Source organism: Pollachius pollachius, assembly GCF_949987615.1.
Source record: "Pollachius pollachius genome assembly, chromosome: 4".
In the NCBI taxonomy this organism is placed as follows: domain Eukaryota; kingdom Metazoa; phylum Chordata; class Actinopteri; order Gadiformes; family Gadidae; genus Pollachius; species Pollachius pollachius.
Window position 1 is genome coordinate 4,822,235 of NC_136937.1, and position 22,782 is coordinate 4,845,016.

Below are 22,782 nucleotides of genomic sequence, written 5' to 3' on the forward strand. Positions count from 1 at the left end.
GCTGATATTTTACATTCCCCTTGAAAAAATACCCCTTATTTTCAATAACATTTTTATCATTTTATTCTAATCCATGGACTGGTCAAGTTATTATAACTGTATATATATAAATGTATAATTACAACTCTCAAGAACGTACAAATATGGTGTTTTGGGTAGCAATAGGCCTATAGGCGATAGCACCCCCTTGGGGCGACATTTTGCAATACAACTAAAAATGAAAACTATAAGCGTCAAATATCTGATCATCTCATGGATAAAGTCCCTCGTAAAATAGATTTAAAACAAGCTCTAATTAAATAGTTTCTCAAACGCATGCATAGTAGGACAATCTACATATTTCAGATGTTGTAGCCTTATAATCCATAAACTACCCGAAACCTACAGATACATATAAAGACTGAAGGGGATACGTTTTTATTTAGCACTTGCTGATATTATTGCTTCATCAAAACTTCTCCTCTTGTTGACGTTCGCGTACATTTTGCGCATCCGTAAGAGAAATACAAATATGAAAACTACAAACATGACAACTACAACCATGGCGACCGAGAGGAACCATAACGGGGGAGGTCCATTGTGGAGGTCGGAATGAAGGACTACAAACATGGCGGCCAAGAGGAACCACGACGGAGGGGGCGGTCGGTGTCGGGACTGCACAGCCCGGGGTGCGACGGCAACAAGTTGTTACTCTGGAGAGTGAACTAACCGCTGGGTGAACTGCACTTCGAAAGAGCTGTTTCTCCAAGGATTCATCCTAAATGGTTCAGTTTAACCCCATCGTCTGGGTTCTGGTGCCATCGATGTCTCTGCCCAGCGGTGAGTTGGCTCAAGTTTTACGCACACAGACACACACACGCGCGCACACACACTTATGACACTACTTATGTCATTATCACAGGACCGTTATATGCGATCATACGACACACACACGCGCGCGCACACACACATACACACAGTTTTGACCCAATTGTTCTGAAAATTAATAGGACTTTACATTAATTTCAGCCCATGGGTGTGTGAGAAACAGGGTTTTGTGAAACTAATGAAACAGAGGTGTTGTCAGTAGCCGATGTCTCTTCCTGCTTCTCAGCTTCGCTTCCCCGAATGTGTGTGCGTGTGTGTGTGTGTGTGTGTGTGTGTCTGTGTGTGTGTGTGTGCGTGCGTGTACGAAATATAAAATTAACTTTTCCCCTCAAACTAATTCCTCAAGTTCAGCATTGAATGAAATCAACCATATGCCACCACCTCACAAAAGTTAGAAGTTTGATATAGTCAAATCCAGATTCAAATGCGGTTATACTGGATATTAATCGTGCACATGTTGACTTTCCAAAGGCCATGGACCCACACACGATCTGTGCCGCGAGTGGTGAGGAAGACTGCGTTGCTCTGAGCAGGACGAGGAGGAGGAGGAAGGGCATCACCTCAGCCTCCGTCAGCGCCATGGACCAGTTCACCATCGAGTTCATCCTGCCCACCACGCCCAAGAACGGCCTCAGCCCGCACACTATTCTGCTGGAGGTGGCCGGGAACTGGACCGTGGAGCAGGTGAGCCCAACGGAGCTAAATAGCTAATTAATCTAGATTAATTAAAAAAAAATTGATTGATAATGCTATTGATAGAGGACGGATGGATCGATGGATAATTAGTTGAACTGAAGATCAAGCGATGATCTGATGTGTTTATTCATCTGGATAATAACGGATTGATGCTGCTATTGATATAATATGGATGGATCGATGGAGTGAGTTAATTTGTATGGATTAATAATGGATTGATGCTGATATTGATAGAAGATGGATGGATAATTAGTAGAACTGATGATCAATGGATTTGGTTCTCTCCTTTTGGGATGTTTCCTTAGTTTTTTAGACAATCAATCCATCAAATATGAATGATCAATGGCTATATAGAGATACCAGTAAGCTATCTGAGAGGCACAATGGACAGAACATATTATGGCGGTTATGGATAGTTAGCTAGGCCCTTATTAAATCAAAATACATACAACAAAAAAAATCAGCATCAAGTTTAGTTCAGAAAGTGGTTTATGTTATTAGATCACAGCATAAATACAAGGTTGTACGTCCTTGCATTTAATGTACGCACTTATTGTATGTTGTATGTCCTATGAACATCCTTACTGTACCGACAGCGATATATTGTAGATTCTTTCTTCTGACAAACATACTTATTCCAAGTCGCTTTGGATAAAAGCGTCTACTAAACCCCCTTGATGTAAATGTAAATCTCGTGTTCCCCTCTGTCACCGTTCCTCTAAAGATGGCCCCCACTCACCCCCCTCCCTGCGCCGTTTCCCCCCCCAGGTGAAGGCCCAGGTGTGGCTCCGTGCCGTTGCCTCCAACTTCAGCCCAGATTTCTACCACAAGTTCTCTCCAGACCATTGCATCCTGCTGTACATGAAGAAGGGCACGCTGTGCGAGATCTACGACAAGCACCAGGTCTTCCAGACGCTGGACTGCATTCGCTACTGGAGAGGTGGGGGGCAGGGGGCTAGCATCGAGCTAAGCTGGCATCGAGCTAAGCCTCACTTATTTTATTTTGTTGTTATTTGTTGTTATTTTGTTGCTATTACTACTGGAGAGGTCGGCGTTGAGCCCCAGCATCGAGCTAAGCTAGAATCAAGCTAAGCTAGCATCAAGCTGAGCTAGCACCAAGATAAGATAGCTTAGTTTAGCACTTCTATTTATTTGTTGCCTTTGTTTTATTTTTTTCTACTATGGCTTTAGTCACACTCTTTATTACAAAGTAATATTATGACTTGTGTCATTTAACGTGACGTTTCTAACGGTCTGCTGTTGTTATGACCCAATGAAATAATATCGTCTGTTCCATATGCTATCTATTGAGGTATCTACGATTTGGGACTTCATTTAAGAGACACTTTTATCAAATTTTTATATTTCATTGTTTATTTTCAGATTAGTAAATGTGCACTTTATTGTGTACTCATCTTTATCTGTTGTGCCTGTGCACTTTATCCCTTTCACCGTAGGATAGTGAGAAACGTTGTTTCGATTCCTTTGTATGTTTGTTACATGTGAAGACATTTTTAATCAAGCAGACTTTAACTTAGACTTTAATTCAAATGATCTCTTAATTATGTGTGCTTCCCCCCCCCCCCCCATCCCCCAGCGCTGAAGAAGGACGTGGGCCGGATCTCGCTGGTCTTCCGGCCCCCCCAGCAAGACGAGGCCCTCCGCTACCAGCAGTTCCTCAACCAGCTGATTGGCTACGACGTGACAGACGTCAGCAACGTCCACGACGACGAGCTGGAGTTCACACGGCGCAAGCTGCTCACGCCGCGGCGCAATGAACTGCAGGAGCGCGACCCCCGCCTGTACGCTGTGGACCCTTGGGTGACGGACCGGCCCCTCCGAGACCACCTGCTGAGCAAGGTCAGGGCAGGGACTGGGAGGTCAGCTGGGGAGTACTAGACTCAAGAGGCCTGACGTCTTGATGGAGGGATTCACAGATGCGTATTCGTCTGGACGATCTGCAGTTCATTTCCGATATTCATTTCCGATTTCCATTTCCGATCTCCATTTTACATTTAGGAGACACTTTTATCCAAGCAACATACAACGGTTCGTACACACACCGACGGAGGTGTCAACCACGCAAGGCGACAGCCAGCTCGTTCAGAGCAGTTTGGGTTAGGTGTCTTGCTCAAGGAGATTTTTCTTCCCGATTTCTAAGGGGTAGAGTTAATTCCGCCCTTTGGATATCTCTTGATGCAATTGTATAGTCCTACAGCCAATCAGAGCAACGCAGCTGTCTACATATTTGGACACAGATTTGCAACAAAACTAAAAAGACACATTTTTGTACAAATCCAATTATGCTATTATTTATACTACAGCACTGCTGATAGCACCTGCTAGTTAGTGGTGAGTGAGAGCATTATAACTCTATCTCTAACTATAATCTCATGTGACAGGTGATGAATGGACACCTCCTGGTTGTCATCCACATCTTCACCGCCAGCCAGACCATCAAGGTGTCCATCGACAGCACACCTGAACAGGTAAATGGGGAATGGAACCCTCCATTAGCATAACGCATGCTGCCGGGCTCTGGGAAATCCACCCATTATGAAATGCAGGGTTGGCTCTGCCGTTGGCGTTGCCATGGGTGATGTGTTGAAACACGCGGGTCAATGTGAAAGAAAACGGGGAAATGGTTCTTGTTGTCGTCAAGGAGTCCTTAAGTCCAGTATAAAAGGGAACTGAAACTACAGTGGCTGTGTCTGATTGCCCCTGTGTTGCTATAGCAATGCAGTCGTTAGAATGTAAAAGCATCTAAAGTGAAGGGTATACAAGCGTAATAAAATGTAATTCAAATCCAATGGTTCCTCCCAGGCTAGCGCTAACATGTCAATCATCTTCTCATTCCCAATCCTGCTCAGGTATTGGCCAGCGTCTTTGCCAAGACAGCCAATAAGAGGGCTTTAGTGGGGATCCCTGACGATGTGTGCGAGTCGGATTTCATTCTACGAGTGTGCGGCAGGTACGTTAAACGGGTTGAAGGTGGGTGAGCTACAGTTTCTTAATGTTTAAACAAACTACATGGATGATGCACAGAAGGTATAAACCAATGGGTTTTCTTAGGTTTTATTTGAAAGAATCAGTGATAAGCCCCTCCCATACCAACCTATTTCTGCCCTCTTTGATAAGTCAGGCAGGGCAGTGCACATTGAGAAAGGAAACATTCATTCTAGTTTGATCGTGTTTGTCTTGCAACTATGTTCTCACACTTATCTCACTTGATCACGCTTCCTGGAAGAGACATTTGAATAGTTTACCACCGCTTACCTCTGTCTGTCACGGCAATGTTTCGACTCTCATACAGGGTGATGGCTTTTAACTTCACACTCATTTTATTAATAACAGTTAGTATATGGTAATAAAAAAAGTAAATATTACAACGTATTGGCCTTAGTAGTTTTCACTGGCTTATCACTGGGTTCTGTAAAGGGAGGAGGGTTTGAATAATTACTGGGTTCTGTAACCACTCTGGGTTCTGTCACCACTCTGGGTTCTATAACCTCTCTGGATTCTGTAACCACTCTGGGTTCTGTCTCCACTCTGGGTTCTATAACCTCTCTGGGTTCTCTAACCACTCTGGGTTCTCTAACCACTCTGGGTTCTCTCACCACTCTGGGTTCTGTCACCACTCTGGGTTCTCTAACCACTCTGGGTTCTGTACCACTCTGGGTTCTCTCACCACTCTGGGTTATCTGCCACTCTGGTTTCTGTAACCACTCTGGGTTCTGTCAGGGAGGAACACTTATATAACCAGTCTTGATTCTGCACAGAGAGGAGTACTTGTACGGGGACCGACCCCTGCAGGACTTCAGCTGGATTCGACGGTGTCTGAAGAACGGGGAGGAGATCCACCTGGTTCTGGAGAAACTCCCCGACACTGGCCTGGACCAGGTACAGAAGGAGGACTGGGCCCAGGTGGATGACTGCACCGGAGTGGCAGGTAATCCCCAGAAGCCCCAGGAAAACTGTTGTAAAATAGAGTTGTAAATTAGAGCGTTGTTAAGTAGAGAGTTGTAAAGTAGGGCTGTAAAGTGGAGCGTTGTAAAATAGAGCCTTGTAAAGTAGAGCCTTGTAAAGTACAGCATTGTAAAGAAGAGGGTTGTAAAGTAGAGTGCTGTTAAGTAAAGGGTTATAAAGTAGAGGTAAAGTAGAGCACTGTAAAACAGACAGTTATAAAGTAGACAGTTGTTAAGTAGAGTGTTGTTAAGTAGAGGGTTGTAAAGTAGAGCATTGTTAAGTAGAGGGTTGTAAAGTAGAGCGTTGTTAAGTAGAGAGTTGTAAAGAAGAGCGTTGTAAAGTAGACCGTTGTAAAGAAGACAGGTGTAAAGTAGAGTATTGTAAAGTAGAGTTGTAAATAAGAGTGTTGTAAAGAAGAGAACTGTAAAGTAGAGTATTGTAAAACAGAGAGTTATAGAGTAGACAGTTGAAAAGTAGAGTGCTGTTAAGTAAAGGGTTATAAAGTACAGTGTTATAAAGTAGAGCATTGTAAAGTTGAGGGTTTTAAAGTATAGCGTTGTTGAGTGGAGTGTTGTAAGGTAGAGTGTTGTAGTGTACATATAGCATTGTTAAGTAGATAGTTTTAAAGAAGAGCGTTTTAAAGTAGACTCTTTGGTGTTACTTCAATGTGAAATTTGATTTGTGATGAGATCGCAATAAAGTCTTCAACTGCTACCCATGTCCTTACCCAGGGACCCATGAGCAGCTCACCATCGATGAGAAGGACCACGAGAGGGTGTTCACCATCTCCATGTGGGACTGCAACAGGAAGTTCAGGGTGAAGGTCCTGGGCATTGACATCCCCCTGCTGCCCCGGAACCCCGACCTGACGGTCTACATAGAGGCCAGCATCTTCCACGGCCAGCAGCTCCTAGCTCAGGTAAGCTAGGTGTACCTTAGCCCTGGTAGCACATCCATTGTTACTCACTTAAAATACAATTTCATTAAGCTATATTCAATATCCTTTGTCGGTTGATTATGCTGAATATTTGCCATTTCTTTTATGATTTTTTAGCCAAACTTTTTATATAAAATGGGTGGCCCCATTAGGAATCGAACCCTGAACCCTGACAGTGTTAATGCCTGGGTCTTACAGTATATAGGTCGTCCTAGACTAGTATGTTTTACCCGGTTGATTGATTCGTCGTTTGCTTTGGGTCTGGAAGGAGAGGACAACCTCCAAGCCCTTCATGGAGGAGGTTCTCTGGAACACCTGGCTGGAGTTTGACATCAAGATCAGAGACTTGCCCAAGGGAGCGCGCCTTAACCTACAGGTCCGGTCTGAAGTTACTCAGTACCTTTACAAATGTACCAGTTGGAGGCGTGTTTCCGCCCATCATATTGGATGCGATAACAGACATTACATATTATTTTAAAGAGTAATGGTCAATAGATATAACCAGAAACAGTGGTATTATGGAAAGGAGTAAATGCAGTCAGCTCTCAACACAATCACACACGATAGTTCAGAAGATATTCCTACTTCCGGCTTCAGTATGGTGTTACGCCGCCATTCTCGAAGTTGACCTTGGCTTCTATTGTTTGACCTTGGTTTCTATTGGCTGACACAGGTGTCCTGTGGAAAGACAGCTCCACCCACGACCTCTAAGGGAGGCTCCAGCTACCAGGACAGTCCTGGAGGAGGAAGCGCCGCTGAAGGTCTCATCCATCCTTTCTTTGAATCCTTACATTCCCACATACATTTTTATTTTGTACGATAAATACACCCTTCACTATTGACTAGCATTTAGGTGCGTCAATCCAAAATGACTCACAGTGGATTCAGAACCATGATGAATGGTAGATAGAGGTCAGCTCTTGTACCTCTACCCCCTATAGCCCCCTACATAATCCTTCCCCATCAACACATGTCAAGGTAGACCCTGGACGAGGACAGGTAGACGGTGGGGGCTTTGGGGGACCACACCAATCAGGAACCCTCTTCCGTGAGTCAAAAAATGTATCATCACTGCTCTGACCCGTCCATCCAGGCAAGAGCAAGACGCGGCTGCAGTACTACGTCAACCTGCTGCTTGTGGACCACCGCTCACTGCTGCGGCAGGGCGAGTTCGTGCTGCACATGTGGAAGATCCCCGAGAAGGGCGAGGAGAGCAGCAGCAGCGTCAACGCCGACAAGCTCACCTCGGCCACCAACCCGGACAAGACCTCCTCCATGGCCGTCGCCGTGTCCCTGGACAAGTACTGCTACCCCGTGGTGCTGCCCAAGAGCAGGGACTCCGGGGGCGCTGGTGGAGCCAGTGTTGGTGGTGGAGGAGGCAGCTGTGGTGGAGCCAGTAGTGGTGGATGTGGGGACTCGGGGGGAGAGGACGGCGGGGAGCCGGGGGGCGAGCGGGGCCAGAGGGAGATGCCCAACCACCTGAGGAAGCAGTTTGAGGCCATCCTGGCCAAGGACCCCCTGCACCCGCTGAGCCCCGAGGACAAGGAGCTTCTGTGGCACTTCCGCCACGAGTGCATGCGCCACCCCCGGTACGATCGGTCCCCTTGCTAACGTTAGCATCCGTCCTCGTTGTTTATCTTTAGGCCATTGTTAGCATGTGTCCTCGTTGTTTATCTTCAGGCTAACGTTAGCATCCTTCCTCGTTTGTTTTCTTTAGGCTAACGTTAGCATGTGTATTCATTGTTTATCTTTAGACTAATGTTAGCATATGTCCTCGTTGTTTATCTTTAGGCTAACGATGGCATGTGTAGTCATTGTTTATCTTTAGGCTAACGTTAGCATATGTCCTCATTTTTTATCGTTAGGCTAATGTTAGCCTTTGTCCTTCCTGTTTCTCCTTAGCCTAATGTTTTATCCTTATGCTAGTGTTGGTATATGTCCTGATCGCTTATCCCTATGCTAATGTTAGCTTAGCATATGTCATTGCTGTTGATCCTTATGCTAATGTTAGCATATGTCCTTCTTGTTCCTCCTTATGCTAGAGTTAGCTAAGCATACCTCATTACTGTTGATCCTTACGTTAACGTTAGCATATGTCCTTGCTGCTGATCGTTATGCTAACATTAGCATACCCCCTGGCTGTCTGTGTGTGCGTGTGTGTGTGTGTGTGTGTGTGTGTGTGTGTGTGTGTGTGTGTGTGTGTGTGTGTGTGTGTGTGTGTGTGTGTGTGTGTGTGTGTGTGTGTGTTCAGGGCCTACCCCAAGCTGCTGGCCTCGGTGCGCTGGGGCCGACAGGAGGACGTGCAGGCGGCCCACGCCATGCTGGAGCGCAGCAGCGCCTGGGACAGCAGGTCAGACACAAACACAGGCAGACACACACACACAGACACACACACACACACACACACACGTGTACATGCACACGCACACACACAACACGGACACACAGGCAGACAGACACACAGGCAGACACACACACACACCCGTCATTCAACATGATGGACATTCAACAACAATAGATCCCACCACCAATAATGGCTTTTGTCTTCTGTGGGGGTGCGTACCCTGTGTGTGTGTGTGTGTGTGTGTGTGTGTGTGTGTGTGTGTGTGTGTGTGTGTGTGTGTGTGTGTGTGTGTGTGTGTGTGTGTGTGCATCCCCTGTGTTTGTGCGTCCCCCTGTGGTTCTGTATGTGGTTGCGTCCCCTGTCTGCGTACGTCCCCTGTGTGTGTGTGCGTCCCCTGTCTGTGTGTGTGTGTGTGTGTGTGTGTGTGTGTGTGTGTGCGTTCGACCCCTGTGTGTGTGTGTGTGTCCGTCCAGTGGTCTGGACGTAGGTCTGGCCCTCCAGATGCTGGACTGTAACTACTCGGACGCCCAGGTCCGCTCCATGGCCGTCCGAAAGCTGGAGACCCTGGGGGGAGACGACGTGCTCCGGTATCTCCTGCAGCTCGTACAGGTCTCTCTCTCTCTCTCTCTCTCTCTCTCTCTCCCTCTCTCTCTCTCTTTCTCTCTCTCTCTCTCTCTCCCTCTCCCTCCACCAAGTGTGACTTTGACCCACCATTACAAGCCATGTCAAAATCGATCCTCTAGTGATGTCACAAGTGGGAGTGTCCACCCAGATGAGTGATGGCTGGATCAGCCTACCAGCTAGTTCAGCCAACTGGGTCAGCCTACCGGTTGCTTCAGCCCACTGGGTCGGCCTACCCGTTGGTTCAGCCCACTGGATCAACCCAACGGTTGATCCTGCTATCCTACGAGTGATGCCAGTCATCCTGGAATTCCCTCCGAGTGGTTTTACTTCCTTTAGATTCAGTTGTTTAGTTAGTAGTTGCTTTCAGTCAAAGTGACTGACAAGTGATGGACTAAGAAATGCTCCCCCTAGTTCGATACAAGCAGTGCGTCCTCAATATTCACTATTGCTACGTAGTCCATCTTTCACAAGTTTCTAAAAGTCAGCTTAATATATTCTAGTTCTTGTCAGCTTAATATAAAGAGAATAACCAAGTAGGTCAAGATCAGTCCATGTCTTAATGAATTCCAAAGTCCACAACAAACACTCAAAAAATAAAGCCTCATTAAAACGCAAAAATAGAACTTGAACTCCAAAAGACATGAAGAAACCCAACCAAAACGGGATGAGTCCTTGAATTAATTCAAAATGAACCACATCAGAAGGAAAGATTTTAACGGCTGCGCATTGCTGTGGGTTTCTTTCTCAAAGAGACACTATTGATAAACTCTAAAGGCAGAATGCCACAGCCTACAACACACACTCTCTGTTAAAGACTGAGGTGGTCAAGTCAACACTGGTTGCCTGTCTTCATGGACGACAAACCACCAGGGCAAAAAAAAAACAAAAACATTGAGTACTTCCATGTTCCCCTCTGCCCCGCCCACTGTTTGAATCTCCCTCCGTTCCCTGAACTGTAGCTCCGCCCACAAGCACCTGACCATCTCGCTGAGTTGCGAGCGCTGCAGGTCATGTGGTGCCGAACGAGAGTGGAGAAACAAAGTGCTTACACAATGAAATTGTCTTCGCCATGCATGGGTTAATTATCGTTTGAACCTTATTCACATGATGTACCACATTTTGCAGTGTCACATGCTTTTATCCTAAGTGGCTCATGGTGAATATATGCTAAGTTATCGGTCATTAAAGACCATGGGTTAGGTGTCATGCCTAAGGATGACTACAGGTAGATTCTGAACACACACTACACCACTGCTAGCCTGTCCTGTCCCCCATGCTAATGCCTGCTATCTGTTTTAAACAGCATGTCTGTTTGACAGGACAATGGAGCTCTTGGCATGCCATGTAAATTCAAGACATGGAAGAGTATAGATTATTGTGTATAATCTACAGGCATTTATCTTCCATGATTTACATTTTGTTTCTGTGTTTGTGTGTGTGTGTGTGTGTGTGTGGATGCCTCTGTGTGTGTTTGTGTCTGCGTGTGCCTCTGTGTGCGTGTTTGTGTGCATGCGTGTGTGTGTGCATGTGTGTGTGTGTGTGTGTTTGTGTGTCTCCTCCAGGCTGTGAAGTTTGAGCCCTACCACGACAGCGCCCTGGTCAGGTTCCTGCTGAAGAGAGCCCTGAGAGTAAGCTCTTCTCCCAACACTCACACTACCAATAGGAACATAATAATGTACCGATCATATCTTTCTCTCTATCAATAGAAACATGATAATGTAACGATCACTGATCAGCATGTCTTTCTCTCTACCAATAGGAGCATGATAATGTAACAATCACTGATCAGCATGTCTTTCTCTCTACCAATAGGAACATGATAATGTAACGATCACTGATCAGCATGTCTTTCTCCGTACCAATAGGAACATGATAATGTACCGATCACTGATCAGCAGGTCTTTCTATCTACCAATAGGAACGTGATAATGTGTTGATCATTGATCAGCATGTCTTTCCCTCTACCAATAGGAACATGATAATGTACCGATCACTGATAAGCATGTCTTTCTATCTACCAATAGGAACGTGATAATGTGTTGATCATTGATCAGCATGTCTCTCTCTATCAATAGGAACATGATAAAGTTCCGATCACTGATCAGCATATATTTCTTTCTACCAATAGGAACATGGCAATGTAGTGATCAATGATCAGCATGTCTCTGTCTACCAATAGGAACATGATAATGTACTGATCAAGGATCAGCATGTCTCTCTCTACCAATAGGAGAATAGTCTTTCTCTCTGTCGTGTTCACAGGTTTCATATTTTCTCCATTGCTGAAAATAATAAAATAAATTAAACTATAAGGCTGTAATAAGACTAATTATTTCCTGAATGCGATATAACAACATGATATAACGATATATGAATACATTTAGAATTGAGTTCATTCAAATATAAATCCAATGCGTTCCTCCCAGAACTAAAGCGCTTCATACTTTGAAGTCCCGTAGTCTAACGCCTGACTCATTCATCCCTGTTAATCTCCCCTCATTGTCTGTCTGTTCCTCCTCCTACCGTGACTCAGCGCTTTTTATCTGCCTCTGATGTTCCTGCAGAGCAAGCGCATCGGCCACTTCCTGTTCTGGTTCCTGCGCAGCGAGATCGTCCAGTCGCTGCACTACCAGCAACGCTACGCCGTGCTGCTGGAGGCCTACCTCCGGGGCTGTGGGGACGCCATGCTGAAAGACTTCCACAAGCAGGTCACCTATGACCACGACAACAACAATAACAAAAACAACAACAACAACCACCACAAACAAAACAACATCCACAACCACCACAACAACCACAATAACAACCATAACAAACACAACAACAATGAGAAAAACAACCACAACAACAACGACAAAAACAACAACAACAGCAACCACAAAAACAACAACCACAACAACAACCATGACAACAACATCAAAACAACCACAACCAGCACCAGCACAACAGCAACCATAACAACAACAACAACATCAAAACAACCACAACCACCAGCACCACCAACACAACAGCAACCATAACAACAACAACAACAACAACATCCAGACAACAACATACACAAACAACAACCACCATTACTACAACAGAGGAAACCCATGTTTGGCTGGTTTCTGAGGACGTACATAGAGATCACATCTAACCTTCTAGAACAGATAAAACCCCCTTAAACCGTCGATACATCAAAATACAAACAATCTGAGAAAGCCCACCGAATGTGTGAGTGAGTGACAGTATGATCACATGACCACGCCCCCTCCCCCGTCCCCCGTGTGCAGGTGGAGGTGACGGAGGCGCTGCAGAAAGTCACGCGGGAGATGAAGGCCATGCTGGCAGACAAGTACGACGTGTCCTCACAAGGTGAGGAGGTCCACCCCCACTGTTTGTCTAGCGTCTGTCTTGTGTCTGGTTTCTGTCTTTCTGTTTGTCTGGTTTCTGTCTCTCTTTCTGTCTGCCTCCCTGGTATCTGTCTGTCTGGTTTCTGTCTGTCTGGCGTCTGTCTTTCTGGTTTCTGTTGTTCTGTCTGTCTCAAACTGTAAGTCTTTCTGTCTGTCCGTCTGTCTGTCTGTGTGTGTGTCTCTCTGTCTCCCTCCACCTGTCTGTCTCCAACTGTTTGTCTATCTCCAATTACATGTCTGTCTGTCTGTCAGTCTGTCTTTCTTCATCTGTCTGTCTATCTCAGTAATTTATATTTTTCCATGTCTATCTTCTTGTCTTACTTTGTGTGTGCGTCTGCGTGTGTGTGTGTGTACGTACGTGTGTGTGTGTGTGTTAGTGGTGTTCCAGCTGCGTCAGATGCTGGAGGCTCTGCAGTCGTCTGGTCTTCCTCAGACCTTCAGAGTCCCTTACGATCCTGGTCTAAGAGCGGGAACGTTAATGGTAAGACACACACACAGACATACACACACACACGCACACACTCAGACACGACCTCACACACACGCACACACACGCACTCACACACACGCACACGCACACATGCAGACACACTCGCATAAGCCCACGCACACACACACGCAGTCTCATACACACACACACACGCGCAGGTGCACACACTCAGAAACACATACGCATAACCACACACACACACAGACGCATATGCACATACACACACACACACACAACAACTAATGTATTATTTAATTAAGAGTACCATGACAAATAATGCAATTGATTTGCTTTGCACTGGCATTAGTGTTCAGCTACTGCCAGATAAATCCCGGGGAATCCAGGGAACTTCCTTGCAGATCCAATTCAATAAACCAAATTAATCCTCATTAATTTGTTCTGGTGTCATGGAAAGGCCAGCAAATAACATAATTATTTCCTCCATTTTTACAAATGCCTTTGTCAAACAGCTAATGGATCCAGGAAGTAAGTGTTACGGATTTAGCAAAATATTGTTGGGAGGCGATAGCATTTGGATGTGTGTCAGCAGAATCTTCTAGTGATAAGTTATATTTGTAACACTATGATACACAGAGCTATGGATGTAAAAAACACATGGGTCTGTGTTTTCAGTGTTTTTGTTCTGTCAGTGTCTTTGTTTCCCTGTTTTTTTTATGCACAAATGTGTGTGTGTGTGGGTGTGCGTTTCATTCACCTGTGTTTATCTGTATGTGTGTGTTGATATTGTTTGCATGTCTGTTTGGTGTTTGTATGTTTGCGTGCAAGTGTGTGTGTGTGCGAATGTGACTGTGTGTCTGCATATGTGTGTCTGTGTGTGTTTGTGCCCCTGTGGGTGTGTGTGTGTGTGTGTGTGTAATTGTGACCCTCTGGGTGTGTGTGTGTGTGTGTGTTTGTGCGTGTGCCCCCGTGTGTGTATGTGCCTCTGGTTGTTTGCTTGTGTTTTTGTGAGTGCTTGTTTGTGTGCGGGTGTGCGCCTGTGTTCGTGCATGCGTGTGGGTCCCCTGTGTGCGTGGGTGCCGCCCCTTTGTGCATGCGTGTGTGCATGCCCCTGCATGTGTGTGCGTGTGTGTGTGCCACTGTCATCCCCTGTGTGTGTGTGAGTGCAGATAGAGCAGTGTAAGGTCATGGCCTCCAAGAAGAGGCCTCTGTGGCTGCAGTTCAAGCGGGCCGACCCCAGCAGCCTCTCTTCTGACCCCATCGGCATCATCTTCAAGGACGGGGACGACCTGCGCCAGGACATGCTCATCCTGCAGGTGAGGCCCACTCGAGTCCGGCCCCGCCCCTCTGAGGTCCAGCCACGCCCATCCGGGGTCAGGCCCCGCCCCTCTGGGTCAGGCCCCGCCCCTCTAGGGTCCGGCGCCGCCCCTCTGGGGCTCCAGCCTGACTCCGCCCCTCTAGGGTCCGGCACCGCCCCTCTGGGGTCTGGCCCCGCCCCTCTGGGGTCCAGCCACGCCCATCCGGGGTCAGGCCCCGCCCCTCTGGGTCAGGCCCCGCCCCTCTAGGGTCCGGCGCCGCCCCTCTGGGGCTCCAGCCTGACTTCGCCCCTCTGGGGTCTGGCCCCGCCCCTCTGGAGGCTCCAGCCTGACTCCGCCCCATGGGGTCCGGCCCCGCCCCCTGGGGACCGGGCCCTGCCCCCCTCGGGTCCAGCTCAGAGAACTTCCTCCCTAAAGAGGGAAGTTTCAACGGTGTGACGCCCATCCCTCACTCTCACCTGTCGCCCGGTCAGATCCTGCTGATCATGGAGTCCATCTGGGAGACGGAGTCACTGGACCTGTCGCTGCTGCCCTACGGCTGCATCTCCACGGGCAACCGGATAGGTCAGTGCGTCTCCCGGGGCAACACCAGGTCTGCAGGGGAAACAGTGGGTCTCCAGGGGCAACGATAGCGTTAGAAGACTATCTATGCTTAAATATTATGCAACAGAATGACCGCATCATTGGCCGCATGGTGAATTGGAGTTATAAACGTTACAAACGGAAATAGGAAACAAACATGCAAGCACACACCGGCCTGAATATACAGATTACCGTATATACACACACACACACTTCCCTAAAGGTAGATTAATGCGTGCCGATGTAGTCACGCTAGACGTATGAGGACAATGGCCTCGTCTGTTTACGTGCTGCTTCTGATTTGCATGCACAAAATGGAACTTGCAGTAAACCTTTATAAACATCTCCCTACTCTATCTTTCTCCCTTTACACCTCCCTCGCTCTTCGGTCCATCTCCCCCCTCACTCTCTCTCTCCCTCTGTCACTCCCTCGCTCTCCCTCTGTGTGTCTCTCTCCCTCCTCACAACTCCCTGTCTCTCCATACCCCCCTCTGTCTCTCGCCCTCGTCCCTCCCTCTCTCTCCATGTCCCCTTTGTGCCTCCGTCCCTCCCCTTGTCTCTCCATGTCCCCTGGGTGCCTCTCGCCCCCATCCCTCCCTCCCTCTCTCTCTCTCTCTCCATGTCCCCTCTGTGTCTCTCTTCCTCCCTGTCTCTCTCTCTCCATGTCCCCTGGGTGTCTCACGCCCCCATCCCTCCCTCTCTCTCTCTCTCTCCATGTCCCCTCTGTGTCTCTCTTCCTCCCTGTCTCTCTCTCTCCATGTCCCCTGGGTGCCTCTCGCCCCCATCCCTCCCTCCCTCTCTCTCTCTCTCTCCATGTCCCCTCTGTGTCCCTCTTCCTCCCTGTCTCTCTCTCTCCATGTCCCCTGGGTGTCTCACGCCCCCATCCCTCCCTCTCTCTCTCTCTCTCTCTCCATGTCCTCTCTGTGTCTCTCTCCCTCCCCCTCTCTCTCTCTCCATGTCCCCTGGGTGTCTCTCGCCCCCATCCTTCCCTCTCTCTCTCTCTCTCCATGTCCTCTCTGTGTCTCTCTCCCTCCCTCTCTCTCTCTCCATGTCCCCTGGGTGTCTCTCGCCCCCATCCTTCCCTCTCTCTTTCTCTCTCCATGTCCCCTGGGTGTGTCTCTCTCTCTCTCTCTCTCTCTCTCTCTCTCTTTCTCCATGTTCCCTCTGTGTCTCTCCCTCCCTGTCTCTCTCTCTCCATGTCCCCTGGGTGTCTCTCGCCCCCAGGTATGATAGAGATCGTGAAGGACGCCACCACCATCGCCAACATCCAGCAGAGCGTGGTGGGCAGCAGGGGGGCCTTCAAGGACGAGATCCTCAACCAATGGCTGCGCGACAAGTGTGTCAACGAGGACAGGGTAGGACCACTCGCTCACTCACTCACTCACTAAGAATGTATCTTATCATTCCTTATCATATTCAAATATAGTCCATGCATGAACAAGGAACCGATTTTAAATGATAAAAGGCTATATCTATGTAGAACTGTGCCTTCGTTAATATATCATCACATCTTATATCACCTTACAATATAGTGCATGCAGGAACAAGGAGGAGATTTTGGACAGTCTGTTGTCTTACGCTTTAAATGATGAAATCCTGATCTTGGTAGGTCTGATCTACTTAGGTCTCTAAGTAGGACTGATCTTAGTAGCTCTTATCTAAGGCTACGTTTACATGATGACGGTCTGAACAGAAGACGCAAAAGTGATAGATACACCATCACACAACACCACCATGTCTGAGCGCATGTGTAGAATCGTCCTTGTTCTCTTATCTGTGCCGCGAAAACCAAAACATAATTACAGATCCTTCTCTGTTCAGTAATACTATCTGTACATATCCTGTCCATTTCACGGAAATACTCCTGGAAGTTTATGAGAGCTGCCAGAGCAGCTTGATGGTCCGACGCATGGAAATAATACAACATGTTTGTTTACTTCCCTGTACTGGCGCTGTATGTGACGTAAACGCGTACGCGACGTGAGCAGATCTGAGCAGAGTTTTGCGTCTTGGCAGTGTAGACGGAAACGCTATGGCGGAGCGTATTCAAGTTTTCCACTCATGAGGGTGGTTTCAGATTTTTGCGTTTTTAAGCCCCAAAAACGCTGTCACCGTTTAAACGAAAGGCACTTCTGATAAAATATTTTGTCGTTTTTACCCGCAAGCGTCCTCGTGTAAACGGGGCCTAAGTAGGTCTGATCTATCAGGGCTGTCAAGTTTTGAACTGAGTTCAGAGTGAGATTTTATCTGCGGCGGGGGGGGTATATTAACATGTGTCCACAGACATGGTGAGTAATAACTATGATAGTAAGCATTATTGGCCCTAAACACCTAATATTCAGAAACAACACTGCATCAAAAGGTTTTTATCTTAAGTAACACCAGTAGAGGCATTTACTTTCCCCTGAACTTTTAAACGTTGCAAACGTGCAAAAACATAATTATTAGTGCTGTCAGTTTAACGCGTTATTAACGGCGTTACTTTTTTTAGAGCACGATTAACGCTACGCTACACCGGAAACAAAACAACAAGCACGCCGCACAAACTTGTTGGGGCAAGCAAGGATACGGAACGGGTGAAAAACTCCTTAAAAGTGTGTGCGTGTTTGTGTGTCACTCTGTTCGAGCCTGCTGCACGAGAGAGCAATGTTGTCATTAGCTGTTACGTCTTTCTGACCAATCGCAGTTCAAGGCCCACCTGGGCTGTACCACTTTGGGAGGGGCCGCTCAGTTACTCTCGTTGACAGTTTGTCGAGTGAGTGAGAGGTTGCGGGCGCACAGCTCAGGCTGCCGGACGGCGCTGCAAGGAACTTTTATAAACAAAATATTGTTATCCCGCAGTAATCAGCCCGACAGCTCCAAAACGTTAACAGCCCAACGGGAATTCTCCCGACTCTCCAGATTACCACTCCGTCACCGCGTGTGTGTGTGTGTGTGTGTGTGTGTTTGTGTGTGTGTGTGTGTGTGTGTAGGCGTTATTCGATAGCCTGGTAATGTGTATAGGCCTACGTATGGTAGGAATATTCATACTGGTTTAAATAATAAATGTTATAGTATTTCCCATCTTTGCTGAGCAAGAGTTTTGTTCGAAAGTTCAAGGGATATTTAGAATAGAAAAAATGTGCGATTAATCGCGAGTTAACTATGACATTAATGTGATTAATCGCTTGACAGCACTAATAATTATATATTTATGTGGCATTCAGTCCAATGCTTAAAATATGTCGGTGGCATTCAGTAGGCCAATGCTGTGGTAAAGTGTGTTAAGTATGACCAAGTGTTTCTTTCTGTTCAATAGATAGAACTTTATCTATCCCCTGTAGGAGAAATTTGTTAATGTTTGTCCCTATAAAACAATAATGGTAAAAAAAAAAAATACAAAACATGACGGTAACTATGTCAAACCGTCCAATCTGAAGGCTCTGCTTAACCACTCCCCCTACTCATTTCCATCAATGCAAAGCGAACAGAACTGAGTAGGGGAGGGCGTAGCCTAACTAGTTTGTGAACGACCCAGAGAAACACAACGCAAATTCAATGTGAACATGTATGAGGCTTTAATAAAATCCCGGACGATTTGGAAATTCCGCCACATATTTTTTTTGAAGTGTCTCAAAAAGAGGGCATGTCCGGGCAAAAGAGGACGTCTGGTTACCCTACGTACGGGAAACCCATTTGATTCCTACCTGTTCCACTGTTAAATAGCGGCGCAAATTGGTGGCCGCTATCCTGGTAATTTCTCTGCGTGAGAAATACGAAGTGTGGCGTGTGAGCGTGTGCGTGGGTTGAATTGCGTGTGTCTCACACCGAATGGGTGAGACTTGAGAGCCCTGGATCTATGTAGGTCTGATCTAAGTAGGTCTGATCTACGTAGGTCTGATCTAAGTAGGTCTGATGTACTTAGGTCTGATCTATGTAGATCTGATCTGAGTAGGTCTGTTCTCAGTAGAGCTAAGTAGTTCTGATCTATGTAGATCTGATCTGAGTAGGTCTGTTCTCAGTAGAGCTAAGTAGTTCTGATCTATGTAGATCTGATCTGAGTAGGTCTGTTCTCAGCAGAGCTAAGTAGTTCTGATCTATGTAGATCTGATCTGAGTAGGTCTGTTCTCAGTAGAGCTAAGTAGTTCTGATCTATGTAGATCTGATCTGAGTAGCTCACGTCAACGTCAACAAACGGAGTCGAATTTCGTCTAACCCAACCTCTCTGGTTTCTTCTACTAATTGTATTCTCTTTTAGCTAAAGAGGAAGTGTGAGAGACAGACAGGAAGTAAGCCTCCAGTTTGGTTTCCTGCTTGCCGCCACTAAGCTTTGTAGTCAACCCCTTTCTCTGTTGTGTTTTAGAGTCTATTTGCGGCAGGAACAGGTGTTAAATGTGATGAAGTAGCTACGTAGCATCTGGCTTGACATTTTGATGAAGATCCTTATTATTCTTATTATTTTGTGTGTGTCTCTCTCTACGTCTCTCTCTATGTCTCTCTCTCTCTATGTCCCTCTCTCCCTCTCTCTTGCTCTAGTTCCAGCAGGCGGTAGAGAGGTTCCTTTACTCCTGTGGAGGCTACTGCGTGGCAACCTATGTGTTGGGCATTGGGGACAGACATAACGACAACATCATGATCACAGAGTCTGGTAACAGCTACACATGATACTTCTCTCTCTCTCTCTCTCTCTCTCTCTCTCTCTCTCTCTCTCTCTCTCTCTCTCTCTCTCTCTCTCTCTCTCTCTCTCTCTCTCTCTCTTTCTCTCAAATTGTTTAAAAGAGATTTATGCAGGATTAAATCTAAGAGCTTTGTTTTTTAATTCAATGTTATTCATTCATAACCTACAGTTCAATGTAATCCTCAGACCCAGAATCAGAAAGAGTTTCATAATATAATAAAATATGAAAAGCTCAGAGAACAGGTGTAACTGGGTCCTGAGAAAGCTCAGCGAACATGTTTGACTGGTTCTGGACCAGCTCAGTTACAGGTGTCATAACAGAGTCCTCCCCCCTGGCGTAGGGAACCTCTTCCACATCGACTTTGGCCACATCCTGGGGAACTACAAGAGCTTCATGGGAATCAGCAAGGAGTGGGTTCCCTTTGTGCTCACTCCGGACTTCCTCTACGTCATGGGAACGGCCGGGAAGAAAAGCAGCCCCCACTTCCAGAAATTCCAGGTGACAGGACATGGAATGAAACACGGGAATGTGAAGTGTGTGTTTGTGTGTCAGTGTGTGTATATGTCTGTGTGTGTGTGTGTGTGTGTGTGTGTGTGTGTGTGTATGTGTGTGTGTGTGTGTGTGTGTCTGTACCATTGGGGCCCCCGCAGCAGTGGACTCTGGGGTCCTGTGTGGGTCAGCCAGTGTGTGTCGGGGAGCCGGAGTACGTCCTGCTCTCCCTCTCCAGGTGGGACACTCCCCCTTCCACCTGATAGGCTGGCGTCTCGGTCGGGTGGCTACGGTTCATAAACATGGGCCCCGCAGGACTGAGGAGACACTGATCAGCCCTAAAGGGGCCTCTCCTCCGCTCGGCACTCATCACACGCTCCTTAAATAGGTCTCCTATTTGCATTGAGTCATCCAGCAGAGCCGCTGTTTTTCGTCGGAAGCCAGGCTGCGAATAAACAAATCAAAGCATGCAATCAGGAGAGGAATTGCTGCATGACCTAGTTTCTTAAAACCCCAGTGTGGTGGACGGAGTGCAGAACTGATGTAGGAATCAGAACACGGGGGGTTACGTGTATAAAGACGGCTGAGTGTGCTTTAGAATTTGCACATGCACAAAAAACATTGAATTCTGTTTGTTAACATTGTGTATGTGTTGAGGGTTTAGACTAATTACAGGGTTTAGCATTAGTTGGTTCAGAAACAGAATACATGCAAATGAACAGCGTGACAATGCAAATCCACTCAGCGAGACGAACACCCATTCAGGCATTCAGATACACACTGATTAAGACGCCCTGATCAACATGGGTGGGTGAAATTTGACCTTTGTCAGGCTAAACTCTTTGGAGAGATGATGAAATCATTTATTCATAATCACGGGTAACAAACATGATACAATTAGAAACTAATGAATTTCTCTCTCTCTCTCTCTCTCTCTCTCTCTCTCTCTCACTAACTCTCCCAGGATGTGTGTGTGAAGGCCTACCTCGCTCTTCGTCATCACACCAACCAGCTCATCATCCTCTTCTCCATGATGCTCATGACTGGTGCGATCGCAACACACACACACACACACACACCAACACACACACACACACACACGTGTGATAATGATAAAACAGTGGAAGTCATAATAAGTATCTTTTTTTATTAATTAATTTTGATTAACTATAAAAAATAATTATTTGTATTATATGAATGTATATTTACATGGTACCGGCCCCCAGGCATGCCCCAGCTGACCAGTAAGGAGGACATCGACTACATCCGTGAAGCGCTGACGGTGGGCCGCAGCGAGGAGGAGGCACAGCGCCACCTGCTGGAGCAGATCGAGATCTGCAGGGAGAAGGGCTGGATGGTGCAAATCAACTGGTTCGTTCACCTGGTACTGGGCATCAAGCAAGGGGTGGAGAAACGCTCCACGTAAACCTCCTTACATCGTACTTCGCACATTGTTGATCGTTGCGCTTGTTTTGTACGTTTTATCGGCGAAGAACTGTGTTTTGCCGGCTAATTATTATATATTATAAACTTCAGATTCCTGCTATTTTTGTTTTCTTTTCATCAGTTGAGCTGATAAGGTTTGTTTAGAGAGGGTCATGGAGAGCTTGACATTTTTAAATGTCGGAAATTTTTGTATGTGTGTTGTTGCTGCTGTTGTTGTTTACTTTATGACATCACTTTGAATGAACGTGACTCAGCTGTCCCGCCCAATGTAAACTCAAGGACATGTTAGGACATATCAAACCCATTAATGTAATTTATTACCATATGCCAAGCTCCTGTAAATGAATATTTTTAATAATAATATTATTATTATGTCATATGTATTATGTAATATCATGTTGACATTTTATATCTCTTAACTATGTACACATCAATTCAATCAAACATATATTTAAATTCTTTAGTTAGATCTCATCATACAATATCAGATTGAATGTCTGGCATCCTATTTTTTTATCTAAACCAATGACTTAATTAATCCAGATAATGATTTAATCTGATTATCTTCACTGTAATCATCATAAACAAGACCTTTTGTTATTTTTTATTGTTTGATTGGACGACAGTGTTTATTTTGTAACAATCAGGAGAATTCTGCCAAATCAATACGTTGAATGGCAGTTGGATAGGACTCAATAGTCACTGCCTTTTGTTGATGTTTCAAATTCAGTCTGTTGCACTCCATGTCCTACATAAGATTATTTTTTCAAAATAAATGACAGTCTTGTTATGGCTGTACATGTATTCAATGTGTCATTACTATGTTATTACTGTGATTCGTGTATTTCATTGAGGGGGATTCGTCCTGGTTTTAAATGGTCTACTACCGCCTGTATTTCTCTGCCACTGTACTCCGACCTAAACCGAACAACAGCGAACCATTCCGACCAATGGCGAGGCACAACCCGATGATTGACGTGACAGCCCGCCAACCGAATCGCTCAGGGAGAAACA

The 22,782-nt window shown here is 46.3% G+C and overlaps 1 protein-coding gene across 1 annotated transcript; it reads left to right on the forward strand.

Annotated features, from left to right (window-relative positions):
- Positions 1 to 669: 669 nt before the first annotated feature.
- Positions 670 to 22,566, forward strand: pik3cg (phosphatidylinositol-4,5-bisphosphate 3-kinase, catalytic subunit gamma). Its single transcript, XM_079735423.1, has 24 exons — positions 670 to 819; positions 1,339 to 1,551; positions 2,332 to 2,503; positions 3,161 to 3,423; positions 3,966 to 4,052; positions 4,434 to 4,534; positions 5,343 to 5,512; positions 6,261 to 6,448; positions 6,735 to 6,842; positions 7,140 to 7,227; positions 7,560 to 8,055; positions 8,718 to 8,816; positions 9,284 to 9,419; positions 10,997 to 11,062; positions 11,999 to 12,142; positions 12,710 to 12,791; positions 13,207 to 13,310; positions 14,447 to 14,593; positions 15,067 to 15,157; positions 16,400 to 16,530; positions 19,691 to 19,802; positions 20,174 to 20,331; positions 21,287 to 21,368; positions 21,549 to 22,566. Exons 2-24 carry the CDS (start codon positions 1,342 to 1,344, stop codon positions 21,746 to 21,748), a joined length of 3,435 nt encoding a protein of 1,144 aa, XP_079591549.1. The 5' UTR covers positions 670 to 819; positions 1,339 to 1,341; the 3' UTR covers positions 21,749 to 22,566.
- The last annotated feature ends 216 nt before the right edge of the window (positions 22,567 to 22,782 follow it).

Excerpts from the sequence above, each read along its gene's own strand:
- pik3cg (XM_079735423.1), top strand. The coding sequence starts at position 1,342 with ATGGACCCACACACGATCTGTGCCGCGAGTGGTGAGGAAGACTGCGTT. Across the intron at positions 2,504-3,160 it reads CTGCATTCGCTACTGGAGAG|CGCTGAAGAAGGACGTGGGC; the intron begins GTGGGGGGCAGG and ends CCCATCCCCCAG. Across the intron at positions 8,056-8,717 it reads GAGTGCATGCGCCACCCCCG|GGCCTACCCCAAGCTGCTGG; the intron begins GTACGATCGGTC and ends GTGTGTGTTCAG.